This window comes from Vanellus vanellus (genome assembly GCF_965231255.1).
Source record: "Vanellus vanellus genome assembly, chromosome: 25".
NCBI classification, from domain to species: Eukaryota; Metazoa; Chordata; class Aves; order Charadriiformes; family Charadriidae; genus Vanellus; species Vanellus vanellus.
Window position 1 is genome coordinate 3,485,210 of NC_138930.1, and position 26,052 is coordinate 3,511,261.

The 26,052-nt window shown below is 64.9% G+C and overlaps 5 protein-coding genes across 5 annotated transcripts; 4 read left to right on the forward strand and 1 right to left on the reverse strand.

Moving 5' to 3' along the window:
* Positions 1-75: 75 nt before the first annotated feature.
* Positions 76-1,650, forward strand: LRG1 (leucine rich alpha-2-glycoprotein 1). Its single transcript, XM_082495595.1, has 2 exons — positions 76-215; positions 366-1,650. The coding sequence occupies exon 2, from the start codon at positions 375-377 to the stop codon at positions 1,383-1,385; it is 1,011 nt and encodes a 336-aa protein (XP_082351721.1). The 5' UTR covers positions 76-215; positions 366-374; the 3' UTR covers positions 1,386-1,650.
* A 1,078-nt stretch (positions 1,651-2,728) lies between these two features.
* Positions 2,729-7,376, forward strand: LOC309681400 (perilipin-3-like). The gene is made up of 8 exons (XM_082495269.1): positions 2,729-2,870; positions 4,103-4,161; positions 4,249-4,444; positions 4,880-4,962; positions 5,060-5,291; positions 5,816-6,003; positions 6,093-6,206; positions 6,676-7,376. Exons 2-8 carry the CDS (start codon positions 4,114-4,116, stop codon positions 7,096-7,098), a joined length of 1,284 nt encoding a protein of 427 aa, XP_082351395.1. The 5' UTR covers positions 2,729-2,870; positions 4,103-4,113; the 3' UTR covers positions 7,099-7,376.
* Positions 7,377-8,452: 1,076 nt separating this feature from the next.
* Positions 8,453-11,437, forward strand: LOC309681527 (perilipin-3-like). The gene is made up of 8 exons (XM_082495419.1): positions 8,453-8,514; positions 8,772-8,829; positions 9,075-9,270; positions 9,702-9,784; positions 9,861-10,158; positions 10,304-10,494; positions 10,577-10,699; positions 10,776-11,437. Exons 2-8 carry the CDS (start codon positions 8,779-8,781, stop codon positions 11,118-11,120), a joined length of 1,287 nt encoding a protein of 428 aa, XP_082351545.1. The 5' UTR covers positions 8,453-8,514; positions 8,772-8,778; the 3' UTR covers positions 11,121-11,437.
* Positions 11,438-11,672: 235 nt separating this feature from the next.
* LOC309681472 (uncharacterized protein) lies at positions 11,673-13,687 on the forward strand (the record flags this gene model as incomplete). Its single annotated transcript, XM_082495356.1, has 5 exons — positions 11,673-11,682; positions 12,262-12,314; positions 12,428-12,644; positions 12,958-13,142; positions 13,250-13,687. The coding sequence occupies 5 exons, from the start codon at positions 11,673-11,675 to the stop codon at positions 13,685-13,687; spliced, it is 903 nt and encodes a 300-aa protein (XP_082351482.1).
* A 548-nt stretch (positions 13,688-14,235) lies between these two features.
* On the reverse strand, positions 14,236-25,792 carry HDGFL2 (HDGF like 2). Its single transcript, XM_082495492.1, has 16 exons — positions 25,673-25,792; positions 22,857-22,933; positions 22,637-22,775; positions 20,565-20,744; positions 20,023-20,139; positions 19,783-19,854; positions 19,395-19,542; positions 19,106-19,181; positions 18,722-19,007; positions 17,910-18,004; positions 17,325-17,395; positions 16,921-16,991; positions 16,604-16,705; positions 16,293-16,506; positions 15,440-15,563; positions 14,236-15,210 (listed from the first exon to the last, which is right to left on the reverse strand). Exons 1-16 carry the CDS (start codon positions 25,742-25,744, stop codon positions 15,117-15,119), a joined length of 1,938 nt encoding a protein of 645 aa, XP_082351618.1. The 5' UTR covers positions 25,745-25,792; the 3' UTR covers positions 14,236-15,116.
* Positions 25,793-26,052: the final 260 nt, after the last annotated feature.

The following is a 26,052-nucleotide window of genomic DNA, read 5'->3' on the forward strand; positions in this document are numbered from 1 at the left end:
TGCTGTGTCCCCCAAGAGCTTGGGGGGTGGGGGTGCGATGGGGACGGCGGGGACACCAGCACCCTGCCCCGGCTGCCAGCACCCTGCGAGCTGGCAGTGACGGCAGCGATTTCCCAACCGGCACGTGAGGCCAAGCCACCAACCCCCCCCCCGGGGGTGACAGCCACCGAGGAGCCAGGACGGTCCCCGAGGAGCCTCGCCGGCCACTTGGGAAGGTGAGGGCAGGGCTGGGGGGCTCGAATTGGGGTCGGGGGGGGGGGAACATGGGGGTCAGGGCATGTCCCTGCCTGGGGTGGAGGGACAGCAGCGGGACGGCAGCGGCAGCGTTGCACAACCCTCGAGTGACGATGGCCGCTCGCCCGCAGCCCTGCACCATGATGCCACCGAGCCGCATCCTGCCACCGCCGCTGCTGCTGCTGCTGCTGGCGCTGGGCCCCGCCGCCCCGTGCTCCCCCCAACCCAACGCCACCCGTTTCGTCTGCACGGAGCCCACCCTGAGCGCCTTCCCCACCGGGCTGCCCCCCACCACCCTGGCCGTCTCGGTGGAGTTCACGGCGTTGGCCGTCCTCCTCCCCACCGCCCTGGTGGGGCTGCCGCAGCTGCAGGAGCTCCACCTCTCCTCCAACCGCCTCGCCACCCTCCCCGAAACCCTCCTGCACCCCGTGCCCACCCTACGCGTCCTCGACCTGACGGACAACCTCCTGGCCGACCTCCCCGCCGGCATCTTCACCGGCACCGACCACCTCCAGCACTTGGTGCTGCGGGGGAACCGGCTGCGGGCGCTGCAACCCGCCTGGTTCCGGCACCTTCCCCAACTGCAGTGGCTCGACCTGGCTGCCAACGCGTTGGCGGAGGTGCTGCCGGAGGTTTTCCACCCGTTGAGTTCCCTCCATAACCTGGATCTGTCCCACAACCGCTTGGCAACCCTGGCACCGGCCGCGCTGGCCGGGCTGGGAGCGCTGGAGCGGCTTGACCTGGAGGGGAACCGGCTGGGCACGCTGCCGCCCACCGCCTTCGCGCCCGCGCCCGCCCTGCGCCTCCTCTTCCTCCAGGATAACGAGCTGCAGGCGCTGCCCGCCGGCATCTTCGGCCCTCTGCGTCATCTCCGCGTCCTCGACCTGGCGCGTAACCGGCTGCGGGCGCTGGAGCTGCCCCCCCGATCCTCCGGCCCCGCGTTGGACCTCGACATCTCCGGGAACCCCTGGGTCTGCGAGTGCCCGCTGCTGGCGCTGCTGCGGCGGGCGGCCCCGCGGCTCACCGCCGCCCGCGACACCCTCTGCGCCAGCCCCGCGCACCGCCGGGGGCAGGAGGTGGCCACCGTGAGCCAGGCTGGGGACACGGGCTGTGAGCCCAAGGGGGACGGGCGGCACCCACCGGATCACTAGGCAAGGGGTTCGGTGTCACCCCGGGTGCCTGGGTATGTCACCTCCCTCTCTGCCACTCTGTCCCCAGCCAAGATGAGCTCTCCTGGGGAAACTGAGGCGGCTGTCCCCATCCCGAAGGCCACTGTCCCCATCCTGTGATGCTCATCCCCATGGCCCCCAGCCCCATCCCACCTGGCTCAGGCTGTCTCACATCCCTGTCCCATTCCTGCCTGCCACATGTCCCTGTCCCCACCCCACAACAGCACATTAAATGCCGTCACTTGGAGCCGCTACACTTTCCCCTGTGTGGTGTCCTATGAAGTCCCTGGGGCTAAGGCTGTGACGGGCACCATGTCCCCCAGCCGTGCCCGTCCCATACCCGCACTGTCCCCTGCCCATGCCCGTTCCCGTCCAGGCCAGCCTGCTCCCTGGGATTGTCCCCACCCTTTCCCACCCTCTGGGATTGCTCACCGCTGGGTGACACTGCCGTCCCCCGGCCTGAGCACCTACAGGGGCTGGGGGAGGCCTGGGACCCTGTGGGGCTCGTCTTGGCATGGGGATACCTGGCTTGGGGACACTTGGTATGGAAATGTTTGGCAAGGGGGCACCTGGTGTGGGGACACTTGGTATGGGGACACACGGCAAGGGGACGTTTGGTATGGAGGTGCTTGGCATGGGGACATCTAGCATAGGGACATTTGGTATGGGGTAACTTAGTATGGGGGAACACAGCAAGGGGACACCAGGCATGGGGACACCTGGCACTGGGTGACTTCATATGGGGACACCTGGGGTGGGGACACTTGTCATAGAGGTGCATGTCAAGGGGATATCTGGCATGGGGACGCATGTCAAGGGGACACTTGGTGTGGAGATGTTTGGCATAGGACCACCTGGCACAGGGACGTTTGGTATGGAGTCACTTGCTCTGGGGACACACGGCAAGGGGACACTTGGTGTGTTTGGCATGGCGACACCTGGCATCAGGACACCTGGTGCGGGGACACTTGGTATGGGGATACCTGGCAAGGGGACATTTGGCACGGAGATGCCTGGTTTGGGGACATATGTCAAGGGGACACTTGGTATGGTGATGTTTGGCACAGGGACCCCTGGCAATGGGGACACCCAGCACGGGGACACCTGGTCTCGGGTCCCTCGGTGTCCCTCGGTGTGGGGACACGTGGCAAGGGGACACCTGGGGCGGGGACACTTGGCCGTGGGGCGGTGGCTGGGGGACCCTGACCGCCCCCCCGGGACGGGGTGTCCCCGCCGGTGTCCCCGGGCAGGATCGGGCCCCCGCGGCCCCACGTGGCGACACTCCCCACAGCCCCGCCCACCCCCGTCCCGCCCCTCCCTCCTAATTGGTGGCGACGCGGCCCTCCCCTTCGCTGATTGGCTCCCGCCGCCAACTATGAATCCGGCGCTGGGCGGGGGCCGGGGGATCGCGACCGGGGATCGCGATCACGACAGGGAGTCGCGACAGACCGCCCCCCACCCTCCCCCGTAAGTACTGTCCCCGGGATTTGGCGGTAGTTGAAGGGCGGAAAGAGGGTCCGGGGGGGCCCGGGGGGTCCCCGGGTCCGCCGCCGGTCCCGGGGGGGCTCCGGGGGCTGGGGGGGGGGGGGGGACAGAGCCCGCCCGGGCTGCTGAGAGCCCGGCGGCTGCAGGAAAGCGGGGGCTGGGGGGGGGTCGCCGGTGTCCCCTGCCTGTTCCCCCCCCCCCATCCGGAGCCCCTCCGTGATAGGTGCCACGGAGCACCCCGGGGACCCCAAAGGGACCTGATCCCCCCGGGACCTACGCCCCGGGACCCAAGGGGACCCCCTTAGGGACCCCGAGGGGACACCCCCAGGACCTCGAGGGAACTTCCCCCCCCTCCCCGGGACCTTCACCCCCACCCCGATACCCAAGGGGACACCCCCAGAGACCCGAGGGGACACCCCCAGGACCTCGAGGGAACTTCCCCTCCCCCCCCCCCCCCCCGGGACCTGCCCCCCTGGACTCAAGGGGACACCCCCAGAGACCCTGACGGGACCTGCCCCTCCCCCCAAGGACCTGCCCCCCGAGACCCATGGGGACACTCTTAGGGACCCAAGGGGACCTGCCCCCCCCCCAGGGACCAGCTTTCATTGACCCCCCCAAAGCCCCCCCAGGACTTGCTCCCCGGGGTGCACAGGGCCGGGCTGGGGGGGGGCAGTGGGGCAGGGACGCTGCCCTGTCCCCCGCGGGACCCCCCGAGGGGCAGAGATGCTGCCAGGGGGGCACTCTGCTGCTCCGCTCCCTGCGGGGGGGTCCTGGGGCTGTCCCGGCCCAGGTGACGGTGACTGGTGGCACGTCCCCACTGCGGAGTTGCGAAAGGCGACTCCAGCACAGCTTCCGCCTGAATCACCCAAAACCCCTCCCCGGCCCCAAACCGGGATGGGGGCGGGGGGGGGGGCCAAGAGGGGTTGGGGGACCCAGTCTTGCTGCAGCCGGGCAGGGGGTCAGCCCCATCCCCTTCCAGACCCCCCCCATGACACCCCCTCGAGCGGCTCAGAGGCCTCCACCTTCCTCCCACTCATGTCGTGAGTTGATGGGTCTCAGCCCTGGGAGGGCTAGGGGCTGCGGAGGGATGTGCTGGGGGGGGTCAGCCCCCTGTGCTGCTTTCTTCGGCACAGTGAGGGGTGGACATGGGGCTCGGCCACCCCAGGGGTCCACACCGCTCTCAGCCACCCGTGATCTTTCTCTTCCCACTTCAGCCACCGCTGCCATGTCAGCCGAAAACACGGCACCGGCACAGGATGAGCAGGAGGTGAAGGTAGGGGTGCAAAAAGAGGGTTGACAGGGTAGGAGGGGGCAGCGGGCATCGCTGGGGACCCCCGGCTCACCGACATCCCCCCGGCAGAGCGTGGTGAGCCGGGTGGCCAGCCTGGCCCTGGTGAGCTGTGCCTGCGGCGCCGTCTCCACCGCTTACGCCTCCACCAAGGAGAGGCACCCCTACGTCAAGTCCGTCTGCGATGCCGCCGAAAAGGGGGTGAAGACGCTGACGGCGGCGGCGGTCAGTGGGGCTCAGCCCATCCTCACCAAGCTGGAGCCGCAGAGTGAGTGGGGCTGGGGGGGGGGGAGGCAGCACCCCACGGGTTTTGGGGTGCCCCCAGAACTGGCCTCAGCAGAACTCTTGCAAGGCAGTGGGGTGGGAATAACCTGGTTTTGGGTCTCTAGTTTCCACCCCCAACAAATACGCCTGCAGAGGGCTGGAGGAGGTGAAGGAGAAGCTGGGCGAGGGCAGCACCCCGTGGGTTTTGGGGTACCCGAAAACCGGCCTTAGCAGAGATCTTAGAAGGCAGCAGGAAAGGAAAAAGCTGTTTTCTCATCTCCGGTTTCCACCACCACCAAATACACCTGCGGAGGGCTGGAGGAGAAGCTGGGGAAGGGGGGCAGCACCCCACGGGTTTTGGGGTGCCCCCAAAACTGGCCTTAGCAGATATCTTACAAGGCGGTGGGGTATTAAAACCCATCTGGTTTTATGTCTCCAGTTTCCACTGCCAACGAATACGCCTGCAAAGGGCTGGACAAGCTGGAGGAGAAGCTGCCCATCCTGCAGCAGCCCCCAGAGAGGGTAACATCTCCCCTGGGGGACATGGGGGGGGGGGGGGGAGGGGGGCAGCACTGGGCGAGGTGCTGGGACAAGGTGTCCCTCTGCTGTCCCCTCCTAGGTGGTGGCAGGGACCAGGGAGCTGGTGTCATCCACCGTCAGCGGCGCGGTGGGTCTGGCCCGCGGCGCGGTGCAGGGCAGCGTGGAGAGGACGCGTTCGGCGCTGAGCACCGGCGTCAGCACCGTGGCGGGGTGCCGCGTGGGCCGGCTGCTGGCCACGGGGGTGGACGCGGTGCTGGGGAAATCGGAGGAGCTGGTGGAGCGATACCTGCCCAGGACAGACGAGGAGCCGGGTGAGAGCCCGCCAAACCATCTCCCAAATTTGGGGGTGCCAAGCCCCCCCACCCCATCCCTCCCCACCGCTCCGGCATCGCTTGCACCCGGTTCCCCTGCTTCGCCTCCCCGCCGTGGTGCCTGGGCAGCTCTGCGGTGCCCGTGGCCACCGCGACACCGCGCAGGGGACGGTCCCCACCCGGCGGGAACCCGAAGCCGGGGAACGCGGCGCGGCGGTGGCTGAACTCTCACCTGGAAACCAGAAAGCAAATATAGCCCTGTGCCGCCCACCCCGGGTATTTATAGCTCAGCACGGGGTAGCGGTGGGCAGAGCCGTCCCCGTGTCACAGTAGAGGTGACCGAAGAGGCCACCTGGCTTTTTGGTGACACCTCCACATGACCCGGTGGCCAAGCATCCCGTGGGTGGGCACCCCCATGGCCCTGTGGTGGGGTACGGAGCGCAGGGGGCTCACCCCAGCACCGGTGGTCGGATGCTCCGGTGCCCGGCACGGGATGGTCCAACCATGCGATTCTCGCCCCGCAGCAGCAGCGGCGGGCATCGAGGTGGCCTCACCGGAGCGGCAGAGGCGGCGGCAGAGTTACTTCGTCCGCGTGGGCTCGCTCTCGGCCAAACTGCGGCACCGAGCCCTGCGGCGCTCGCTGGGTGAGCTGCAGCGGGCACGGCACAGCGCCCAGCATCTCCTGGCCCAGCTCCACCACATCTTCGAGCTGGTAAGGATGCGTTGGGGACCGTGCCAGCCCCATGCCAGCCTGGCACACATCCCCCTGGCATCATCCCACCTCGCCATCCCTCCCCCCAGATCGAGCAGGGGCGGCAGGGCACGGACGGACCCCTGCACGGCCCCCGGCAGCATCTCCACCGCATGTGGCTGGAGTGGAGCCAGCAGGACGCTGTGCCCATGGAGGAGAGCGAGGTACAGGGTGGGGGTACCACGGGGGAACACCGAGCTGTGGGGTTGGGGGACTGTGCCCATGGAGGACGCCAAGGTATAGGATGGGGGGGACCATGCCCATAGAGGAGACCACAGTACGGGGCAGTGGAACTCATGGAGGACACCAAGGTACAGGGTGGGGTGGGGTGGGATAGCCCTTCCCATGGAAGACACCAGGGTATGGGGTGGGGGACTGTGCCCATGGAGGACACTGAGGTATGGGGTGGGTGAGCCATGCCTATGGAGAACACCAAGGTATAGGTTGGGGGGACCATGCTCCTGGAGGACACCAAGGTATGGGGTGGGGGACCATACCCATGGAAGGACACCGAGGTATGGGGCAGGGGGGGGCTGTGCCCATGGAGGACACCACAGTACGGGGGTCCAAGCTGGGCCGAGCGGGGGGACCATCGTACCCCAGGGCCGCCGCCGCCCGCTGGCTGTGTTGCAGGTGGAGGCGCGGACACTGGCCATGCTGCGTGGGGTCCTGTGCCAGCTCCACGCTGCCTGCACCCGCCTGGCCACCGGCGCCCGGAGTTTCCCCAGCAGCGTGCAGGAGACGGCGGGACATGTCCGACACGGCGTGGAAGGCGTGCAGGCTTCCCTCTCCCATGCCCGTTCTTTCCACGACCTGTCGGGTTTGGTGCTGGCGCAGAGTCGGGAGACGGTGATGCGGGCGCAGCTGAGCATCGATGAGCTGCTGGAGTACGTGGGGCAGCACGCGCCCCTGCCCTGGCTGGTGGGACCCTTCGCCCCCGTCCTGGTGGAGTATCCGGAGGACGTCCCCTTGGAGATGACCAAATGGGAGGGTTGTATCACCGTGGGGGAGACGCACCGGGTGCCCGCTCCCCCACGGCTCTGCAGCCAGCACTGAGCCCCGGCACCACCAAACTGGGGGGGGCTCCCGCCCACCCGCAACAGCGAACCCTGTCCCCGCTGGGGACGAGGGGACGATGGACTTGGTGACCCGGCGTGGGACCCCTGATGCTGCAGCCGGGGACTTGTTCGGGGAGGGTGGCGCACGGAGGGCGCAGCGTGTGCCCAAACCTGCCCGTCTGGGGGTCCCCAGGGCATCCCCGCGCCCGGAGAGCGTCGGGATTTCTTGTCTTAGCGGCTTCGACGCATTTTAAAGAGGAAGAAAACAACTTTTTAGGCCTTAAAATGAGTCAGAGCCTGTAGCGCCGGCTGCGGCAGAGCTGCCACGTCGTGCCGGGCTCGCTGGGGGGGCTCGGCAGGGGCGGCAGAGCTGGGGCGGACGGGGATCACCCACGAAGAGGGTTTCACCCATGGGGGGAGCGGGGCGGGTGCCGGGGTGGGGGGTGCCGGCGGGGTGCCGGGGTGGCTGGACTGTGAACCGCGGCCGTGTGGCACTGGACTTCGTCCCGGTTATCGCCGCCGCGGGGCTGGGCTCAGGGTATCCCCGACATCGCGGGTGCAGTGTGGCAGCGGCACCCAGCGGGGTGACACCGGGTCCCCCGGGGCTGTCTGTCCTCCCGCCACCGGCACCCACTGGGACCAGTCTGACCTTCACTGGGCAAGGTGGGGGGGGATCAGTGGGAGCCCCGTGCTGGGGGATCCCCTGGAGGGGAGGGTGGGTGTTGGGGGGGGGTATCAGTGTGTGTGTGTGGGGGTGCTGGTTTTGGGAGGGGGCTCGGTGCAGGCTGGCTTGGGGGATGCGGTCCTGGGAGTGTTGGTGTGTCCTGGTCCGGGGGGGGCGGGGGAACCGGGTCCCGCGGGGGGGGGGGTCGGCGCAGCCCGGTCCCAAGGGGGAATCTGGTCCCCGGCGGGGGGGTCGGTCCCCGTCGGTGGCGGTGGGGGTCGGCGCATCCCGTTCCCGGGGGTCATCCCGTCCGGGGGGAGGGGGGGGGGGGGCGGTGCAGAAGGGTCCCGGGGGTGTCCCGGTCCCCGTCCCGGGAGGACGAGAAATCGGGTCCGGGGGGGTAATCCTGTCCCGGGGAAGGGGGGGGGGGGGATGTCTCGGTGCAGCCCGGCCCGGAGGATCGGCCCCCGAGGAGGTCGGTGTCGGTGCAGCCCCGTCCGGGGGGAGGGGGGGGGGGGGCGGTGCAGAAGGGTCCCGGGGGTGTCCCGGTCCCCGTCCCGGGAGGGGTCGCTGCAGCCCCGGGCCGCGCCGCACCGCTCCCAACCGGTCGGTGCTCCCGAACCGCCCCGGGCCGGCCCCGACGGGGCGGGTCCCGGTCCCGGTCACATGCGCTCGGGGCCGGGCTCCGGGGCTATAAAGGCTGGTGGGGAGGGAGCGGGGCGAGTCCAGAGCCGAGTTCAGCCCCCAGCGGTGAGTCCGGTCCCGGTCCCGGTCCCGGTCCCGGTCCCGGTCCCGGTCCCGGTCCCGGTCCCGGTCCCGGTCCCGGTCCCGGTCCCGGTCCCGGTCGGTGTCCGGGACCCCCCTTGTCCTGGGAGATCGCAAACGGGTGGGGGCTGCCCCTTCCGAGGGAGGGGGGCGCAACTCGGGGTTCCCCCATCCTAAGGGTGAGTGGGGGGCGTTGGGGGGGGTGTCTGACCCCTCTTACGGTCCCCCCCCGCCCCCTCCAGCCACACCATGGCCACCAGTGAGCCCGGGACGGCGCAGCCGAAGGCGGAGGAGCAGCAGGTCAGTGGGGGTCAAGGGGGGGGGTTAAAGTGGGGGGTCTGGGTGGTCCATGCTTGTGAACAGGGCTCTGGGCTATCCTGCCCTTGGGTGGGCTTGCAGGGTCCTCATAGTACCTTGGAGGGTCCTCGGAGTACCCCAAAGCCATCCTCGGGGGGTTGGGGGCACACATTGTCCCCCATCCCCCATCAGCTTTGGGCCTCCATCACCCGCCCCCAACTCATCCTGACCCCTTCACGCTCCCCCAGAGCATCGGGACGCGGGTGGCCAGCCTGCCCCTGGTGAGCTCTGCCTACGGCATGGTCTCCACCGCCTACGCCTCCACCAAGGAGAGCCACCCCTATGTCAAGTCCGTCTGCGATGCCGCCGAAAAGGGGGTGAAGACGCTGACGGCGGCGGCGGTCAGTGGGGCTCAGCCCATCCTCACCAAGCTGGAGCCGCAGAGTGAGTGGGGCTCGGGGGGGAAGCACCCCACGGGTTTTGGGATGCCCCCAGAACTGGCCTTAGCAGAGCTGTTGCACGGCAGCGGGGTGGGAATAATCTGGTTTTGGGTGTCTCTAGTTTCCACCCCCAACAAATACGCCTGCAGAGGGCTGGAGGAGGTGAAGGAGAAGCTGGGCGAGGGCAGCACCCCGTGGGTTTTGGGGTACCCGAAAACCGGCCTTAGCAGAGATCTTAGAAGGCAGCAGGAAAGGAAAAAGCTGTTTTCTCATCTCTGGTTTCCACCACCACCAAATACACCTGCGGAGGGCTGGAGGAGAAGCTGGGGAAGGGGGGCAGCACCCCACGGGTTTTGGGGTGCCCCCAAAACTGGCCTTAGCAGATATCTTACAAGGCGGTGGGGTATTAAAACCCATCTGGTTTTATGTCTCCAGTTTCCACCGCCAACGAATACGCCTGCAAAGGGCTGGACAAGCTGGAGGAGAAGCTGCCCATCCTGCAGCAGCCCACGGAGAAGGTAGTGGGGTGGGCAAAGATGGTCGAGGTCCCCCCCCAGTGCTGCTTAACAGAGGGTTTTTCATCCCCCCAACCAGCTCATCTCAGACACCAAGCAGCTGGTGACATCCACGGTGACAGGGGCCAAGGATGTCCTGACCAGCACCGTGGCCGGGGCCAAGGACGTGGTGACCAGCCGGGTGACGGGTGTGATGGACATGACCAAAGGGGCCGTGCAGGGCAGTATGGAGCTGACCAAGTCAGCGGTGAGCAGCGGTGTCAGCACTGTCATGGGCTCGACCGTGGGCCAGATGGTGGTGAGCGGGATGGGCTCTGTGCTGGAGAAGTCGGAGGAGCTGGTGGACCATTACCTGCCCATGACAGACGAGGAGCTGGGTAAGGAGCTGATCGCAACCCCCTCGAGATGTGTCATGGGCCGGGGGTCCCCTTGGAGAGGGGTGGGTAGAGCCTGAGCAGAGTGATGCCGGCCCTATATGGGGTTGGTGGTGGTGGGGCCACCTCAGCAGCTCCTCTCCCACAGCCACGCTGGCCACGGCCGTGGAGGGCTTTGAAACAGAGCAGCAGAAGCAGCAGCAAAGCTACTTCGTGCGCTTGGGCTCCCTCTCGACCAAGCTGCGGCACCGAGCCCTCCAGCACTCCCTGGGCAAGCTGCAGAATGCCCGCCGCAGCAGCCAGGACGTGCTGGCCCAGCTCCAACGCACCCTCGACCTGGTAGGACCCATCCCCACGTCCCCTTATGCCACCCTGGGGCTGCAGCAGGCCACCCACGCCGGGGTCTAACTCTCCTCCCCAGGTGGAGCACCTCAAGCAGGGCATGGACCAGAAGCTGCAGGGAGGGCAGGAGAAGCTGCAGCAGAAGTGGCTGGAGTGGAGCAAGAAGCAACCGGGCGGTGGCAAGGACCTGGTGCCACCAGAGGTAGGTGGAGGGCAGGGGGTCCCCAGGGCCACCTGGTGTCCCTCCGACCCCTCACCACCTCCTTGTCCCTCCACAGCCGGTGGAGTCCGGCACGCTGGCCATGCTGCAGGGTTTGACGCAGCAGCTCCAGAGCTCCTGCCAGCCCTTGGTGTCCAGCCTCCAGGGCCTCCCCGCCGGCATCCAGGACACGGCAGGGCAGGTCCGGCAAAACGTGGAGGAGCTACGGGCAGCCCTCGCCTCCGCCACCTCCCTCCAGGACGTGACGAGCACCGTGCTGGCCCAGGCCCGTGCCCACGCCGCCAAAGCTCGTCAGCTGATGGACGAGCTGGTGGAGCACGTGGCCCACAACACCCCCCTGACCTGGTTGGTGGGACCCTTCACCCCCTCGGGCCAGCGCCTGGTGGACCTGGAGATGAAGTAGCATCTTCTGGGGTGGGGTGACGTTGGTGTTGTCCCCCCCCAGGCCTAGATCAGAGCATCTACTAACCCCTGCCTGGCCCACCTTGCTCCTAACCTCCGTGCCTGCCCCCATGGGGGACCCCTCCTGCCTGTCCCTTGTCACCTCTGCCGGGGACATGCAGCAACGTGCCTTAGTTCCCCCCCCAAGTGCCTGGTAGGGTCACCTCCAGCCCCCCCCCCAGCTGGATCCCCCATGTCCCCTCATCCTCGGTGCCTTCCAGCCCCCCCTCTCGTAGTGTCGGGAGCAGCTTGTGAAACAATAAACTGGTTAGTTTTGCACTGGACTGGTGCTTCTTCTCGGGAGGAGGGGGTGTGGGGGGGGGGATAGGGGACCAAGGTGGCACGTGGGTCACCGTGGCTGTGTGCCACCCCAGGCAGAGGGCCTTGGGGGGAGCTGGTGGTAGGACGGATGATGTCATAGCCCTGTGTGACCTCACAGGGACGGGGGCTCCTAGTGGGGTCACTGGAGGGGACAGGTGGGTGCTCAGCGCCGGGGACCCTGACCTCTCCCCCCATGGCTGAGGGTGAGTGCAGGGGGTGTACCCCAAGTCCTGGGGCCCCCCATGTCCTGTTCCCCCCCCCCCCTCACAGCCAGGTGACACCCTCAGCCTGTCCCCTGCCCTGGGGCCACAGGAGGTGGGAGCAGGGTGGTCTTGGGAGCGGAATTAGGCTCACGGGGGGGGCTCAGGCATGGCCCCCCATCCTGGCAGCCGGGTCTGGTGGTGGTGGGATGCAGGGCAGGACCCGCTCATCCTGCTGGGAGCGAGGGACACCCTGCTCCGTCCCCCCAGACCGGGGCATCACCCCCCCCCCACCGCTGACAATGGCCCTGGGGCACCGTCCTCGGGCGCGGGGCTGCAGCAGGGAGCTGAGCGGGACCTCAGGGACCCCCCCCCAGCGTGGCTGAGCCCCTCACCCCGCACAGCTTGCCGTGTCCCACCCGTCCTGCCAGCAGACACCCCCCAACCGCGCACCCCAGTGGAGACAAGGTGTCCCCCCCTCCTCCATGGACATGGCTTGGCCCAGAGGTGGCACCAGGGCTCTGTGGCACTCACCTGCCCCCCGGGTGTCAGCGCTGTGCCCTCTCCCCCCGCCCTTTGCAGGCAGAGACACGCAGGACCCCATGGACGAGGCCACCCCGCAGCCGTCCCAGGAGGTACCCTGTCCCCAGGGGCTGTGCCCCTGCGTGGGGTCCCGCGGGTCCCTGGAGGGGACCCAGTTTTGGGGGGGGGGGTCCAGTGTGTCTGACGGCAGCCCCCGTGTGCCCAGGGTGCTGCAGGCTCTGCCCCGAGGGGTCCCCCCACGGAGCTGGGGGTCCCCGAGGACACCAGTACCAGCGTCCCCTCGGTCATGGCCACCATGCTCCACACCTTGCTGGGCCCCACGGCGGGGGCAGGACGGCTCTTCCTCCACAGCCTGGAGCGGGCACTGGACACGTCCCAGCAGCGGCTGGACCGTTACCTGCCCCTGGGCGAGAGGCGGGAGGGTAAGAGACCCCGGGATGCTGCTGGGGGTCCCCATGTCCCCCCTTACCCCAGGATGCTGCTGGGGGTCCCCCACGTTGCCTCTTGCCCCAGGATGCTGCTAAGGGTCCCCATATCCCCCCTTGCCCCGGGATGCTGCTGAGGGTCCCCAAGTCCCCCTTCCCCCTGGGATGCTGCTGGGGGTCCCCCGTCCCCTTCCCCCTCGGATGCTGCCGGGGGTCCCCACATCCCCGTTGCCCTGGGATGCTACTGTGGGGACAGGGGAGGGGGACCAGGACCCCTGGCACCCTGTCCCCAGCCCCTCTTCCCCCGCAGTGGATGAGTCCGCAGAGGGGCCGGTTTTGGCCTCGGACGGTGTTCTCCGGCACAGCCACCTCCTTCCCCTCGGCTCCCTCCCCGGCGACGCCAGGAGCCGAGCCTCGGCCCTGGTACAGCAGCTCTGGCAGGAGCAGATGGACACCCACCACCTCCTCGTCCAGCTCCAGCACATCCTCAGCGTGGTGAGAACCGCCGGGTGCCGGTGCTGGGGAGGGGGATCCCCACCGCGCCCGGGAACCCCCTCCGCCCCCCCCCCCCATCCCCTTCCACACTGCCATTTCTCCCGCAGATGGAGGCCATGCAGCAAAGGTTTGAGGAGCCACTGGACAACAGCCAGGAGACGCGGGAGCGCAGGAACCAGGCGCAGGCGAACCCCTGCCCTCACCCTGCCTGTCCCGACACGCGGGCAGGGCCGGCCGAGGGGTGCCGGACCCCTGCCATGCCGCAGGCACTGGCCACGGCTCGGATGCTGGTGCAGCGGTTGCAGGACACCCTGGTGCAGGCAGCGCGGCGAGCCCAGCGTGGCATGGCCGAGCTCCGCGGCATCTACAGCCACGCCGGGTCACTGCAGGAGCTGCTGGTGACTGTGGTGGCCCGGGGACGGGAGGTGGTGGCCTGGGCATGGGAGGCTCTGGTGGTGTTCCTTCTCCAGCACCTCTCACTGCCATGGCTGGAGGATGCCGCCACGGCACCGTCACGTGCCGCCCCATCGCACCCCCAAAACTGAGGGTGCCCCAAATTCAACCCGCCACGGCCGGGAGGGGCTGAACCCCTGCTGCACTCTCGGTGGCACTAACACAGCTTTGCTCATGTTCACATCCGTGTCTTGGCCTTATTCCGTTCCCCCCACTGCTGCCAGCTGCAAGGATGGGGGCTACAACAGCCAAAGGCAATGGGGGTGTTTGGGGGGGGGACAGACAGACGGACCTTGTATTGCCTTTAAACTCCCTCCCCCCCCCCCCCGACCCAGGGGGCTGTCCCAAGGGGGGACACACTCCTCCTGCTTCCCGCCAGTTAGGCAAGAGGCATATGGGGCTTTTTTTTTGGGCGGGGGGAGGCAGGGGGGGAGTTATTTGGGTTTTGTTTACAGAGGGCTGGAGCATGAAATCAGCCCTGGAAAAAAAAAAATAATAAAAATAAGCCTCTCCCCAGGGCTGAGTTGCGGCAACAGCAGCCTCAAAGCGGGGTGGGGGCACACCCCCCCTCCGCCACGGCACAAACAGGACTCGAGGACGCAGCAGCTGGTTGAGCTGGGAACATCTTTTATTTTACACGTACAAAAAGCTGCGGATCTTTGCAAAAGAGCAGACAGACACACAGACAAAGATGCTGCCCAGCACAAGGCAGGATGCTGCCACGCTTCGGTCCCTCCCCGGCCAAGATAGGAGAGAGAATACGCATTTTTTTACTTTGTTTTTAACCCAAAACCTGGTGCCCAGCCCTGCTCCTTCCCCTGGAGCAAAGGGACCCAGTTCCAGCAGCTCCCACTGGCTGGAGAGAAGACGATGGTGGGCACCGGGGCTCGGAGAAGCCCCCCATGGCCGAGGCAACACGGGCGCTGGAAAAATCAAGCAGAAAGCAGCCCAACGCGGCTGTCCCGCTCCCCTCGCCAGGGCCCAGCGGGGAGAAGGACACCCATGGGTGCCTGGTCCTGGCTCAGAGAGTGGGCCAGGACCAGAGGGAAAGGGGGGGGCCCATGGGGGTGTTTTCCAGCCCCGGCCCCGGGCAGGGGGCTGCTCCTGCCCTCCCTTCATCACAGTCAGCGAGATGCCTCAAAAAACAGACACTTGGGCTCCTTGTGTTTTTCATTAAAAAAACCCTTTATATTCATTTCATGTCGGTTGAAATCACAAGAAATTAGGTAGGAGGGAAAAATGAACCAACCAACCAAGAAAAAAAAAAAAAAAAACAACCAAAAAAAACAAACCTAAAACAAAACAAAACAAAAAAGAAGGGACAAATACAGACAACCAGCACAGCCCCCCCCCCGCGGTCGGTGCTCTGGCGGGGCCGGGGGCACAGGACAAGACCTAGGACATCAGCTACTGTGTGACTTTAGTGAAGTAACTCAAGTAGAGGACGAGGCAGAGGCCACTCTCCCTTCGCAACCCCTTCGCCGCCTTCTCCTCCTCCTCCTCCGGGCGGGAGCCGCTTCCTCAGCTCTCCTCCGCATCATCCACAGCCTCTGACTCCCCGCGAGCCCTCTCCCGCTCCAGCCCGGCTCGCTCGGCCTTGGGATAGTCCTGCACACTGCGGGGGGAGAGCACAGGCGTCTCAGCGAGCGGCTCCCCTGCCCGTCTGCCTTCCCCCACCCGCAGCAGCCCCTCTCCCTCATGCCAGGCTCCTTCCCGAGCTGGGAAAAGCCCAACGCAACCCACGAGACCCCCCCCCCCAGATCATCCACACAAGCGTCCAGCTTGGACGTGCGTCAGATCCCGGGGAGCTCCCGAGCCCCCAGGTCTGCCCCTCGCATGCTCACTTGTTGTGGGTCTCCTCAGCGGATCCCTCCGGCTCTCCAGCTCCCGGCCCTTGGCTTTTGTCCTTCTCCTCTGTGCCTTCTGCTTTTTGGGACAGGGATTCACCATTCACAGGACCCGACAGGTCTAAAGGAACGAGAGAGGCTCAGACACCCGAGTCCCCACAGCAGACCTCGTCCATCCCAACCCACAAGAGGCTGGACAAGCTGAGGACACACAGCCACAGGTTGTCCCCATCCATGCAAGGGACACCCAGTCGAGACCGAGGGGACCCCAGGCCTGGCCCGGCCCCGATAGCTACGAGAAGGGCCCCAAAGACTCCATCCCCCAAGCCCAGAGGCAGGCGGCAGAGCGGATTTTCCCCATCAGCTCCTCCGGGAAGGTTCTTGCAGCACCACCAGGACGTCCCCAGGCAGGGACACGGCCACGATGGTGGAAGATCCCAGTCACCAGCTGCCTGCGCAAGAGCCTGAGCCAGTATCCAAGGGCGTCTCCGCATTCCTCTGTCTCCCTGGTGCCTTGGATCAGGGCTCGAGCTGGCAGCGAGGAGCCATCCTGGACCAAAAATCAGCCCAGAGGCACCCAAAGCCAAGGCGTGGGCGTCGAGGTTTGCCCTCTGCTCTCACTGCCGCGAGCATTCGATATTCAGTCCTTTCCCACTCCTGGCACTCCAGCAAACAAGGGACTGGAGTTGCCACGTGTGGTTGCCAATCCCCTCCACCACCGAGGCCAACAGCCACCCCTGTTCATGTCCCTGGTGCCCAGTGGGACGCGCCATGTCCCGAGAAGGGCCCCGGGATCGCTACATGCCCGGACAGAGCAGGGAACCGCCCCGAGACGTGCAGAGAGAGTTACCAGCATTCGTCTCCTCTTCCCCCTTCTCATTCCGCGTCTCCCCTCCCGACAGCTTCTCCTGGCCCTTCTCCGCCTCCCCCTTGTCCTTCTCAGGCCCGGCTTTGTTGGCTTTCTGGATCGCCTCCATCTTTGGTCCCAGGACACGCGACTTCAACCGGGTGTAGACTTCAGCAGCTTTCTCCATCACGTCCTTGTTTGCTTTATAGCGACGGATCTGCACCAGAAAGAGGGAGGAGGAATGCTTTTAGAGTTGGGGTGGCCCAAGTAGGCTCTTCACTCCCTCCAGGCAGTGACTCAGCCCTCTGCCCTACCTTTTTCAGTGTAGCCACCACGTCAGTGTGCTTCTGAAGGATGTGAGAGGTGACCTGGAGTGTGCCCAGCTCCTCTAGCGCATTCAGACACCGCTTGATGTCCTGCAAGGATGGCATTGAGATCAGAAGGTGCCTGGAAGTCTCCCTGTGGGCACCTGGGGCACGGTCCCCTAATGCCACCCAGCATCCAGAGAGGGAAGAGGAGGCTTAGCCAGCCTGAGCACCCCCAGGTGTCACAGCTGGGCAAGGCTCACGCAGTGGCCGAGGACACGACGAGCAGGGACCTCCCAGGACAGGCCAACCTCCTAGACACTCACCGGGTTATCCACCTTCAGGGCAAACTTGATCTCGCTGTGAAGTTTCTGAAGTTTCTCTTCGACTGTGGGCTCTGGAGCAGCAAGAGAGACAGGTTGAGGCATCAGGCCAGAGTCCATGACCTCTCCCCCAGCAAGGGTTTGGTTTCCTCCTGCATCTCCAAGGTCAAACACAGCCCCAGGGACCTCTCTGAAGAGGATGGGTTGGGATGTGCCAAGATTGGGAGGGGATATTTATAGGGAAGCTCACTGTCTCTGCACACCCTGTAAATACTTTCCAACATGATGCTGGGACTACAGCATCCCACCCTGTGGGATCCCTCCCTTTCCTCAGGATGGGGGAACCAACCCTGGATCTCCTCTCTTCCTCTCCTCCCCTCTGTGACAGCAAGCAATGGCTCCCTCACCCTTTTTCTTCTCCATCCTCCTTTCAGGGATCAGGTCAGATTTCTTCCGGCCTCGTTCCACTTTCAAAGGTCTGTGGGAGGCAAAGGAATGAGGTAAGATCGTTGAGGTGAAACCCCCTGCTCGCCTCTGGGCTAACAAGAAGGGTAATGGCACACGTCAGTGCATCCCCCTGGCCTGCCCGACGGTTCGAGCCAGGCAGCAGAGCCCTGCCACGCTCCACCCACGCTTCCACACACATCTCCCAGCTCGCAGGCAGACAGGAGCCCTGAGACAGCAGCTCCCCCATGCCCCAGCATCCCGGGATTGCAGAACGGCAAAGCCCCAAAGCCATACCCCAAGGATCTTCCCCTGCAAGACGGAAGACACAAGGGAAGCTCAGCCTGGTGCCCCCTCAAAACCTCCTCCAGCCCCTTCAGCTCCAGGAGACAGGAGGGGAGGTCAGAGCCCAGCCCCAGCCCAGGGGCAGCTCCACGGAAGCCCCATCCCCACTGCGGGGTGTCAGCCGGGGAGGGCTGGGCAGCAGCAGAGGAACGGCCCTGTCCCCAGAGGAAGAAAGCGCTGATGCGGGGAGGGGAGATGCTGACTTGCTCCGTGGTTTCTCCTCTGCTCGGCCCCTCTTCTCCTTCTGATTCGGTTTCCTTGACAACTCCGAGGGCTGCTTCTTCACAGGCTTCTTTACCTTGGAGGAGAGAACAATGCAGGCGAGAGCAGCAGAGCCCTCCCCGCTGCGGGAGGGAGAGTGCGCCACGGCCCCGGCTAGGCACGATCCAGCGCCCATCACACCGCTGCTGCGAGTTGGTTTGGGTGCAGGGGCGTCCCCCACACAGGATAAAAAAGGACTCGGGTTGCAGCACAGCGATGTGCTGCTCCAAAAGTAAATATCCTGGTACCTCAAGCGGCCCGCCCAGCCTGCAGTACTCAACTGGCAAACCCATGAGTCCTTCCAGACCTCAAGAGCTTCGTGCTGCTCTCCCAGCCCACCTCCACAGGCTGGAACTCATCAGGCTAAAAGGGCGACCTTGGCTCTGACCACAGGCAGCGTGATTCCCAAGAGCCCTCTGCAGCCCTTCCCTGTGCTTCAGCCGAATCCGGCTGACGCCCCCCCAAGCTCCGGGAAAGGCAGTGGAGCAAATCCAACAACTGTGGTGGGAGGGAGACCATCACAGAGGTGTGAGACCCACAGCTGGATGGGGCGTCCTGGGCCAGGGGAAGAGCTCCTATTTACAAGGTATGGATGCGCTTATGGACAAAACCCTTCCCTGTGCTGCGTGGGCCACCCCAGGGTAACGCAAGATCAAGACAGCAGGTTCCTGCCACTCCTGGAGGTCTCTCCTGACCTGACAGGGAGACGACGGGCTGTCTGTTTGTCCCCAGCTCCCAACGGCTCTGTACTCACCTCTTTCTCCAGCTCCAGCTCAGAGTCTGAGGAGGACGGAGCCTTGGCCCGGCCTTTCCGTCCCTTTTTGGCCACTTCATCTTCTGCACTGCTGTCCGAGTCTGAGTGTGCCTCCTCGCCCTTCTCTGCTTTCTCCTTCCTCTTCTCTTTCTCCTCCTTCTCCTGCTCTCGGAGCCGACGGATCTCCTCCTCCTGCTCCCTCTTCCTCTTCTCCTCCAGCTCCCGCCGTCGTTCTTCATCTCGCCTCTTCCACTCGCTGATGCGGTCCACATCGCTATCGCTGTCACTGCAAAGGACAGAGCACGCTTGGACCCCTTGTGTGGAGGGGAGGTGGGTGACCCTCCAGCCCAGCCCCAGGGGTGACGGTGTCCCAGCTGATCTCACCTGTCGCTGCTGGAGCTGGTTGGGACACGCTCGGGCTTCGGTTTCCTGCCACGGGGCTTGGGAGGGGGCTTCTCAGCTGCAAGACAACAGGGAGATGTTCAGCAGGAGCCCTGGTTGTCCCTCTGTTAAAACAGCTCCAAATTGGGGGGGGCAGAGGGCTGTTCAGATGTGGGCTGGAAGGTGCCCACAACAGAAGGGGTCCCCAGAGCCTCAGGAGCCCCCAGCCTCACGTGCTCTCCACTCCCCTGAGGAAGCCCAGCGGTGGTGGAAGAAGCTTCCTTGGCATTACCTGGCTTTCTGCCCCGTGGAGCCTTCTTCACAGACACATCCGAGTCCGAATCAGAGTTGGAATCCGACTTGGTCATGTCCACAGTCGCATTTCCCATTTCCGAATCTGAGTCCACTTTGGAGTCTGAGTCGGAGCCGGACTCCACTTTCTGCAGAGACAGAGTGGGGTTGGACCAGGAGGGGGGCAGCGGCTCAGCAGCGTGCCCCAAAACACAGCAGCACGGAGCCCAACCGGGTTGCCAAGGCATCAGCGAGGTCCCTACTAGCACTGAACCTACCTCCAGCCCATGGCAGAGCCCTGCCACCCCCTGCTCCCCCCTCCAGCAGCACAGACCCCAGACTCCTCTCCAGCTTCCCTCCCGCTGCACTGCAGACTACGGGTCTTTTACCTTCTTCTTCCTCCCCGCTGCCGCCATCCTCCGGGGAGCCCTGGCCACTGGCTTCTTCTCAGGAGTGAAGTCCTGGAGGAAAACACAGATATAAAGAAATGGCTTCTGAAACCATCGTGAGACTGTTCCCCAGTCAGGTTCACTCAAGCCATTGTCCCTGCAGATGGCGATGCTCTTCCTCCAGCCCTTTCCCCGCTGTCCTGCCAGCCTCCATATATGTGTATCCCAAAACCCTCTCACCTGGTCACTGTTTTTTTCCGACTCAGAAGATGTTTCAGAGTTCTCCTCTTCTGTCAGGGAAGGGCTTCCCTGATCCAGGTCACTGGAGGATTTCCGAGGCCGTTTTGCCACCGGCATCTGATATGTGAGAAGTGAGAATGTGAGAGAAGCCCACTCCCCCGCCACCCACAACAGAAAGCCAACGCTTGCTGAGGAAGGGCTTTGCCCAACTTTTCCCACTTGTCCCTGCAAGAGCAGCCACATGCACTCAGAAGAGATCTGCAGCTCCTGGCTGCAAACCACACCAGGACTTGGCCGTCCCGCCATCTCACAGACAACATGAGACAGCTGCGAGACCCCCAAACATGCACTGAACCCCATTTCCCACCAGAGACTCCAGAGGGAGTTGGTTCCTTCACCACCTCCAGCCACAGTGGGTTTGACATGCAGCATGGTGGATGAAAGCTGCAGCTCAGTGGTGGACTCAACGACCATATCAGCGTCCTCCTGACCAGGACACCCTCCCGTCCCTGCTGCGTGGAACCACCCCAGCCCAGACTCACTTTCATGGCCAGCGATTTTCGCTTGAGCCCGCTGTGGTCGCTGCCTTGATCCGAGTCCTCATCGCTTTCCATTTTCTCCGTGGCGACTGCAGCCATGGCAGCATCTTCTTCATCATCACCTGCATCGCTTCCCCCCATCGGGTCGTTCTCAGGAACGTCGCTGTCCGAGGAGCTCGCAGGCTAGAGACAGTAGAGACAAGAGTTGTGTTATCGCCCCAAGGGGCCTGTGGTGCATTGGGGTGGGAGGAGGGGAAAGAAGCGGTGCAAAAGGGTCACAAGCGATGGACGGCAGCGCTGAGCAGAGAGATGTGTGTGCAGAGGAGCATAGGGCAGCCTCCCCTCCCAGCACAGAACCCTTCAGCATGGCTCTGGGGCAGAGAGACAACGTGACCAGCAATCCAACGAGGACGCTCAGTCGACCCCCTTCTAATTCCCCTGCACCCCCTTCCCAAGGTCCCTCACGCACCACCCCGAGAACACCAGCACCACCTTCCCTCTGGATCCCCCAGGTCAGCTTCTACCCGCTGCTGCTCCCCTCTCCTCCCCATCCTCGTGCTCTGCCAAAGACCCCCAGAGAAGCCTTAGACCTGAGAGCCCCTCCTGGGCAAGTGGACCACAGTCCTCCTCTGCCCTAACGGCGCCAGACAAGCGGAGGTGGGTGGCTCGGTTCAGCCTCTCCTCCGGCGTCAGGGAGCGGCCGTTCTCCTCCGGTGGGCTGGCCGCCAGCCCTCCACTCCAGTCAGGCCTCTTTCTTCTCAGATGGCTTCACCCCACAGCATGTCGCACACTTTCCCCGTGGGAAAGGTCCACACGAAGAGTCCAGCGTGGTGGCCACTACTCTTCCCAGTTGGGATCTCCTGTGTCCTGTTCCCTCATTCCCATGTAGGGAAGGTCTCCTGGCTTCTCACCAGCCCATCATGAGGTTCCTCACGCAAGGATGTTGCACCCAAGGGGTATCCTGGAGCTGGAATTCTTCCAGTGCTGGAGCCTTCCTGCTGAAAAGCCTCTCCTCATCCTTGACTGTTCCTGGCACCTCACTTCATTTAGGTCTCAAAACCAAAAAATACCTCTACTTCAGTCTCTTCTCCTCCTCCTCCAGGCATTTTGGCCACAAAATGCAGTTGGCACTGGTGAACCCTCAGCCTTGCTGGGGCCATTGGTGTTGCCTCGGTCCCTCAATCACAGCAGGCTTCTCACCAGCAGGTTTCTTAGCCCTGCTGGTAGTTCACGATGGAGTCCCTGGACAAAGTGGGTGATGCCTTCCTCACCATCACCAACCTCCCACCCAGCAAGCTGAAGTTGTTCTCCAGGTTTTCAAGCATCTCCATGGTCTCACCTTACCCTACATCTGAAGTCTTGGGTCCAACCATCTCCTGCAGCTACTCAGACCACATCCTCTCTCCTGCACTGGCAGCGGCACAGCTGGGGGAGCTCATTCCCTGAGCCTGCCTACCTTCAGACCACCTTGTCCTCGCAGCTCATCTTAAAAACCTTCCTCTGCCTCTTCAGACCAACTGCCTATGAAGCTGCTTTGGATGCCTTCTTTTAAGATCGCTATACAATAAATTGTATCACACAATTATGGTTACGAAATGCTCACGCAACTGACAGCAAAGAGCCATCTCCCGGCCTGCTCTGAAGCCCACTGAAGGAGCAGCCCAGCAGCTTTTGGCTCAGGACCTCAGAAATGGATGAAGAGGGGACTGCCCAACACTCCACACGCAGGTCTGGGAGACGGGGATGAGCAAGCCTCAAGTTCTTGCTCTGACAATTAAATCCTCAGTGGTTTTGGGCAAGCGGCACAAAGCACGTCCCCAGTTCCACCTCGAAGATGAGGCAAAGGTGTCTTCCTCCAGAGGAGGAAGAGGAGGGCTGACTCCCTCAGGAAGGGAGCGGGCAGGGAAGGGAAGCTACTTCAACCCCGAGAAAGCCGATCTGTGAGCTGGAAGCGCATAGCCACCGCAGCAATGAGAAGCAGAAAAAGGAGGAGAGCGACTCGGAGGAAAGGAGAGATGGAGGCGCCGGCAGCCCACGTCCTCGCTGCCCCCCCGCCACGCGAGGCCCACACTCACCGGAGGGGCACTGTAACTGGCGTGAGGGTTGTTCTGGATTTCCCACAATCCCTCGTTGAAGCCTTTTCTCTTGTTTGGTTTCCCATATTTGTCTTTATATTTTTCATAAGGGAAGAGATCTTTAGGGCCCAAGAAGGCGCTGGAGAGAAATAAAGCAGAGGTGAGCCCGGAGCAGAGGCAGCGGGGCAAAGCCCAGAGAGGGGAGCGAGGCAGCGCTTACGTCTCATGGGTGCCGAAGAAGAAGATGGGGTACTTGTTCGGTGGGGGTTTCACAGCGCCGTCCGCGATGTCATCGATCTGAAAGGAAACCCAAAGCAGGAGGTGGTCAGAGAGAGCAGCTTGAGCATGTCCTCTGCAAGGCACGTCAGCCCCGGCTAGCAGCGTTGGCCTCCGGCACCCGCACCCGCTTGGAGGCAAGCATGGCAAGAAAGCACCCGGACGGGGACCTTGCTACGCACAAGAGTCCCACTGCGGCGTCAGGGCCCGGCGGGATCTCTAGAAGAGTAACAGAAGGGATCCAGCACGGATGCTCTACGGCTAGAGCTCGGCGCGAGGTCATCTCTCCACCGTGGGGCTCAACACCCAGGGAAATGCGGGCCTTGTGCTACTCCCCAGAGATCCATCGCACGAGCCACCTCGGGGGGGGATGCCCGAGGGAAGCTCCCTCCAGCGCAGGGTGAGGGGGCGATTGCTCCGATGGGGCGACCTGATGGTCCTTCCTGGCTGGAGACCGGCCACAGGAAAAGCCCCGCTGCCAGCGGGACGCGTGGGCCACCCCGTCTTCTTCCCACGGGCCAGCTCCAGCGCCCGTCTGTCTGCTCCACGTAGTCTGGGCTGCGGGCAGAGCCGCAGGCGGGGGCCTCGGGGTGCGCAGGGGCTGCCCTGCGTGCTGGGGAGGTCTTCGGAGCAAGGGGAAGCCTTCCCCAAAAAAGCAAGTGAGCTAAAGCAGGAGGGGCTGCAGATGCCAGCAGCGCGAGGGCTCTCCTGGAAGGACCGAGTCCTCTCGGCGCCAGGTCAGCCACGACAGCGCAGGGGATGGCATCCTAGATCTCACGGCGTGGTGCGGCCAAGCATCGTCGTCTCCAGCACCCTGAGCCTCCCCGGTACCTGCTGGCCCCGATCCCACATGGTTTCCGCCTGCCAGTCTCATGCCATCGGACACTTTCAGCAGATGAACCTGCCTTGCCCTCAGCTGCCACCACGGACCACTGCAGAACCCCGTCTGAGCCCCAAAGCCGTCTCGCACTCCCCTCACGAGCACGTCCTACACCAGCCCCCGCTCTGCCAGCTCCTCTGGGTCTCCTCCAGGCACCACCAATGGCACAACGCTGTCACCTCGCCAGCAGGACCCCTCATCCTCCGCCACGCGTGCTCCATCGCCCCATCGGCACCCCCCAACCCGCACCAGTGCCCTCCGAACCTGCACCTCGCGAGCGCTCGGCCGCAGCCCCCGGCACACATCAAACCCAGGCGCTGTCCCCACTGTGTGCGTCCGTGTCCCCACCACCCCCAACAAGGGACACAGCCCCGGACCCCAGTTTTGTCCCCATCCTTGTGGGGGACAGAGGGTGGGTGACATCCAGGCTGAGAAGGGGAATGGGGGGGGGTCTCTGCAGGGGGAGGGTCCTGCTGGGTGGTGGGAGGATGAGGATGAGGATGAGGATGGAAGGTGAAGGGCAGGACTCCTCCAGGGTGCTGGGGCAGGGGTGGGCTGTGAGGGACACCCCCATGGGGTCGGGGTGCCTGGAGCGCCAGGGTCCCGGGGGCAGCAGGGAGGGGGGTGGCAGGGGACACCCCCGCAGGAGACAGGGTCCCAGGGCTGGGGGATGAAGGGTCACCCATGCCATCACCCTAAGGGGGTCAGGGTCGCCCCTGGGTGCAGGTCAAAAGGGAGGGCTCCGGGTTGCCATCAGGGCAGGAGGGGGGTCCCAGGTCCCCTCTGCACCTGGTTGTCAAACACCCTCCTGGTGAGGGGTCCCCCAGGTCCCCCCCATCCCCTGCCAGGTACAGACACCATTGTGGGACACTCTTCCCTCGGTGTGGGTGCCAGTACGGGATCCCAGCCTGGTGCCGGACCCTCTCCCAGTACAGGTGCCAGGAGGGTACCCCAATTCCAGTCCCGGACCCCCATCCCAGTATGGGTTTCTCCCTCCTGGTACAGGTGCCAACATGGCACCCCCCTCCCGGGATCAAAACCCAGTTCCAGTATGGCACGCCAACCCAGTGCAGGATCCCGTCCCAGTACCAGGCTCCCATCCCGGCATGGGTGCCCGTAGGGAATCTCCATCCCAGTACTGGGCCCTCAACCCAGTACAGGTGCCAACACAGGGTTCCCCATTCCAGTACAGAATGCCCCATTCCTGTACCAGGTCCCCATACCAGTATCAGTGCTGGAATAGGACCTCCCATCCCAGTATGGGACACCCCATCCTGGTACTGGGTCCTGATCCCTGTACAGGTGCTGGTACGCGATCTCCCAACCCAGTACAGGACGTACCAACCCAGTCACAGGTGCTGGGACGGGACTTCCCATCCCAGTACAGGTACTGGGACAGGTCCCTCGTGCCGGTACTGGGCCCACATCCCGGGACAGATACCGGTACGGGTCCTCCCATCTCGGTATGGGACACCCCATGCCGGTACCGGGTCCCCATCCCGGTATGGGTGCCGTTATGGGATCTCCATCCCAGTATGGGCACTGGTACAAGTCCCTCATGCCGCTAGCGGGCCCCCGTCCCGGCACAGGTGCTGGTACCAGGTCCCCCATCCCGGTACAGGACACTCCATACCGGTAACGGATCCCCATCGCGGTACGGGGACCGTTAAACCGTCATGGCATCTCCATCCCTGTAGGGGCCCCCTACCTCGGGACTGGAGCCAGTACGGGTCCCCATCCCGGTACCGGCCTCCCATCCCGGTGCAGGATCTCCATCCCGGTACGGGACCTCCGGCCACGGCCCGTTTTCCCCCCGCCCCGGCCCGGTGAGTCCCCCCTCCCCGGTGCGTCCCCCCGCCGGCGCGGTCCCGCGGTCTCACCCGGGCCGGCCAGTGCGGGTAGCCCTTCATCTTGGCGAAGACGAGGTCTCCGGGCTTGAAGCTGTGCGGCATGGCGGCCGCGGGGCGGGGCGGCGGCGGCGGAGGCCCAGGCCGCGGGCAGCACCGGGCAGCGGGGCGGGGACGGCCCGACCCGCAGGATGTCCCGCCCCCGCCAGCAGCGCCGGCTTCCGTTGGCTCGGCCTCGCGTCGCTCCGTCTTCTCGCCCAATAGAAGAGAGGCGAGAGCACGGCGGGATAACGGCATTGGGCCGTGCCGCCAGAGGCGCCGAGGTGGGGGGCGCGGAGGGGCGTGGCCAAAGGGGGCGGGGGAGGGGGCCGGGGGTGGGGCCCAGACTGGGGAGGGGGACCGGGGCTATAGGC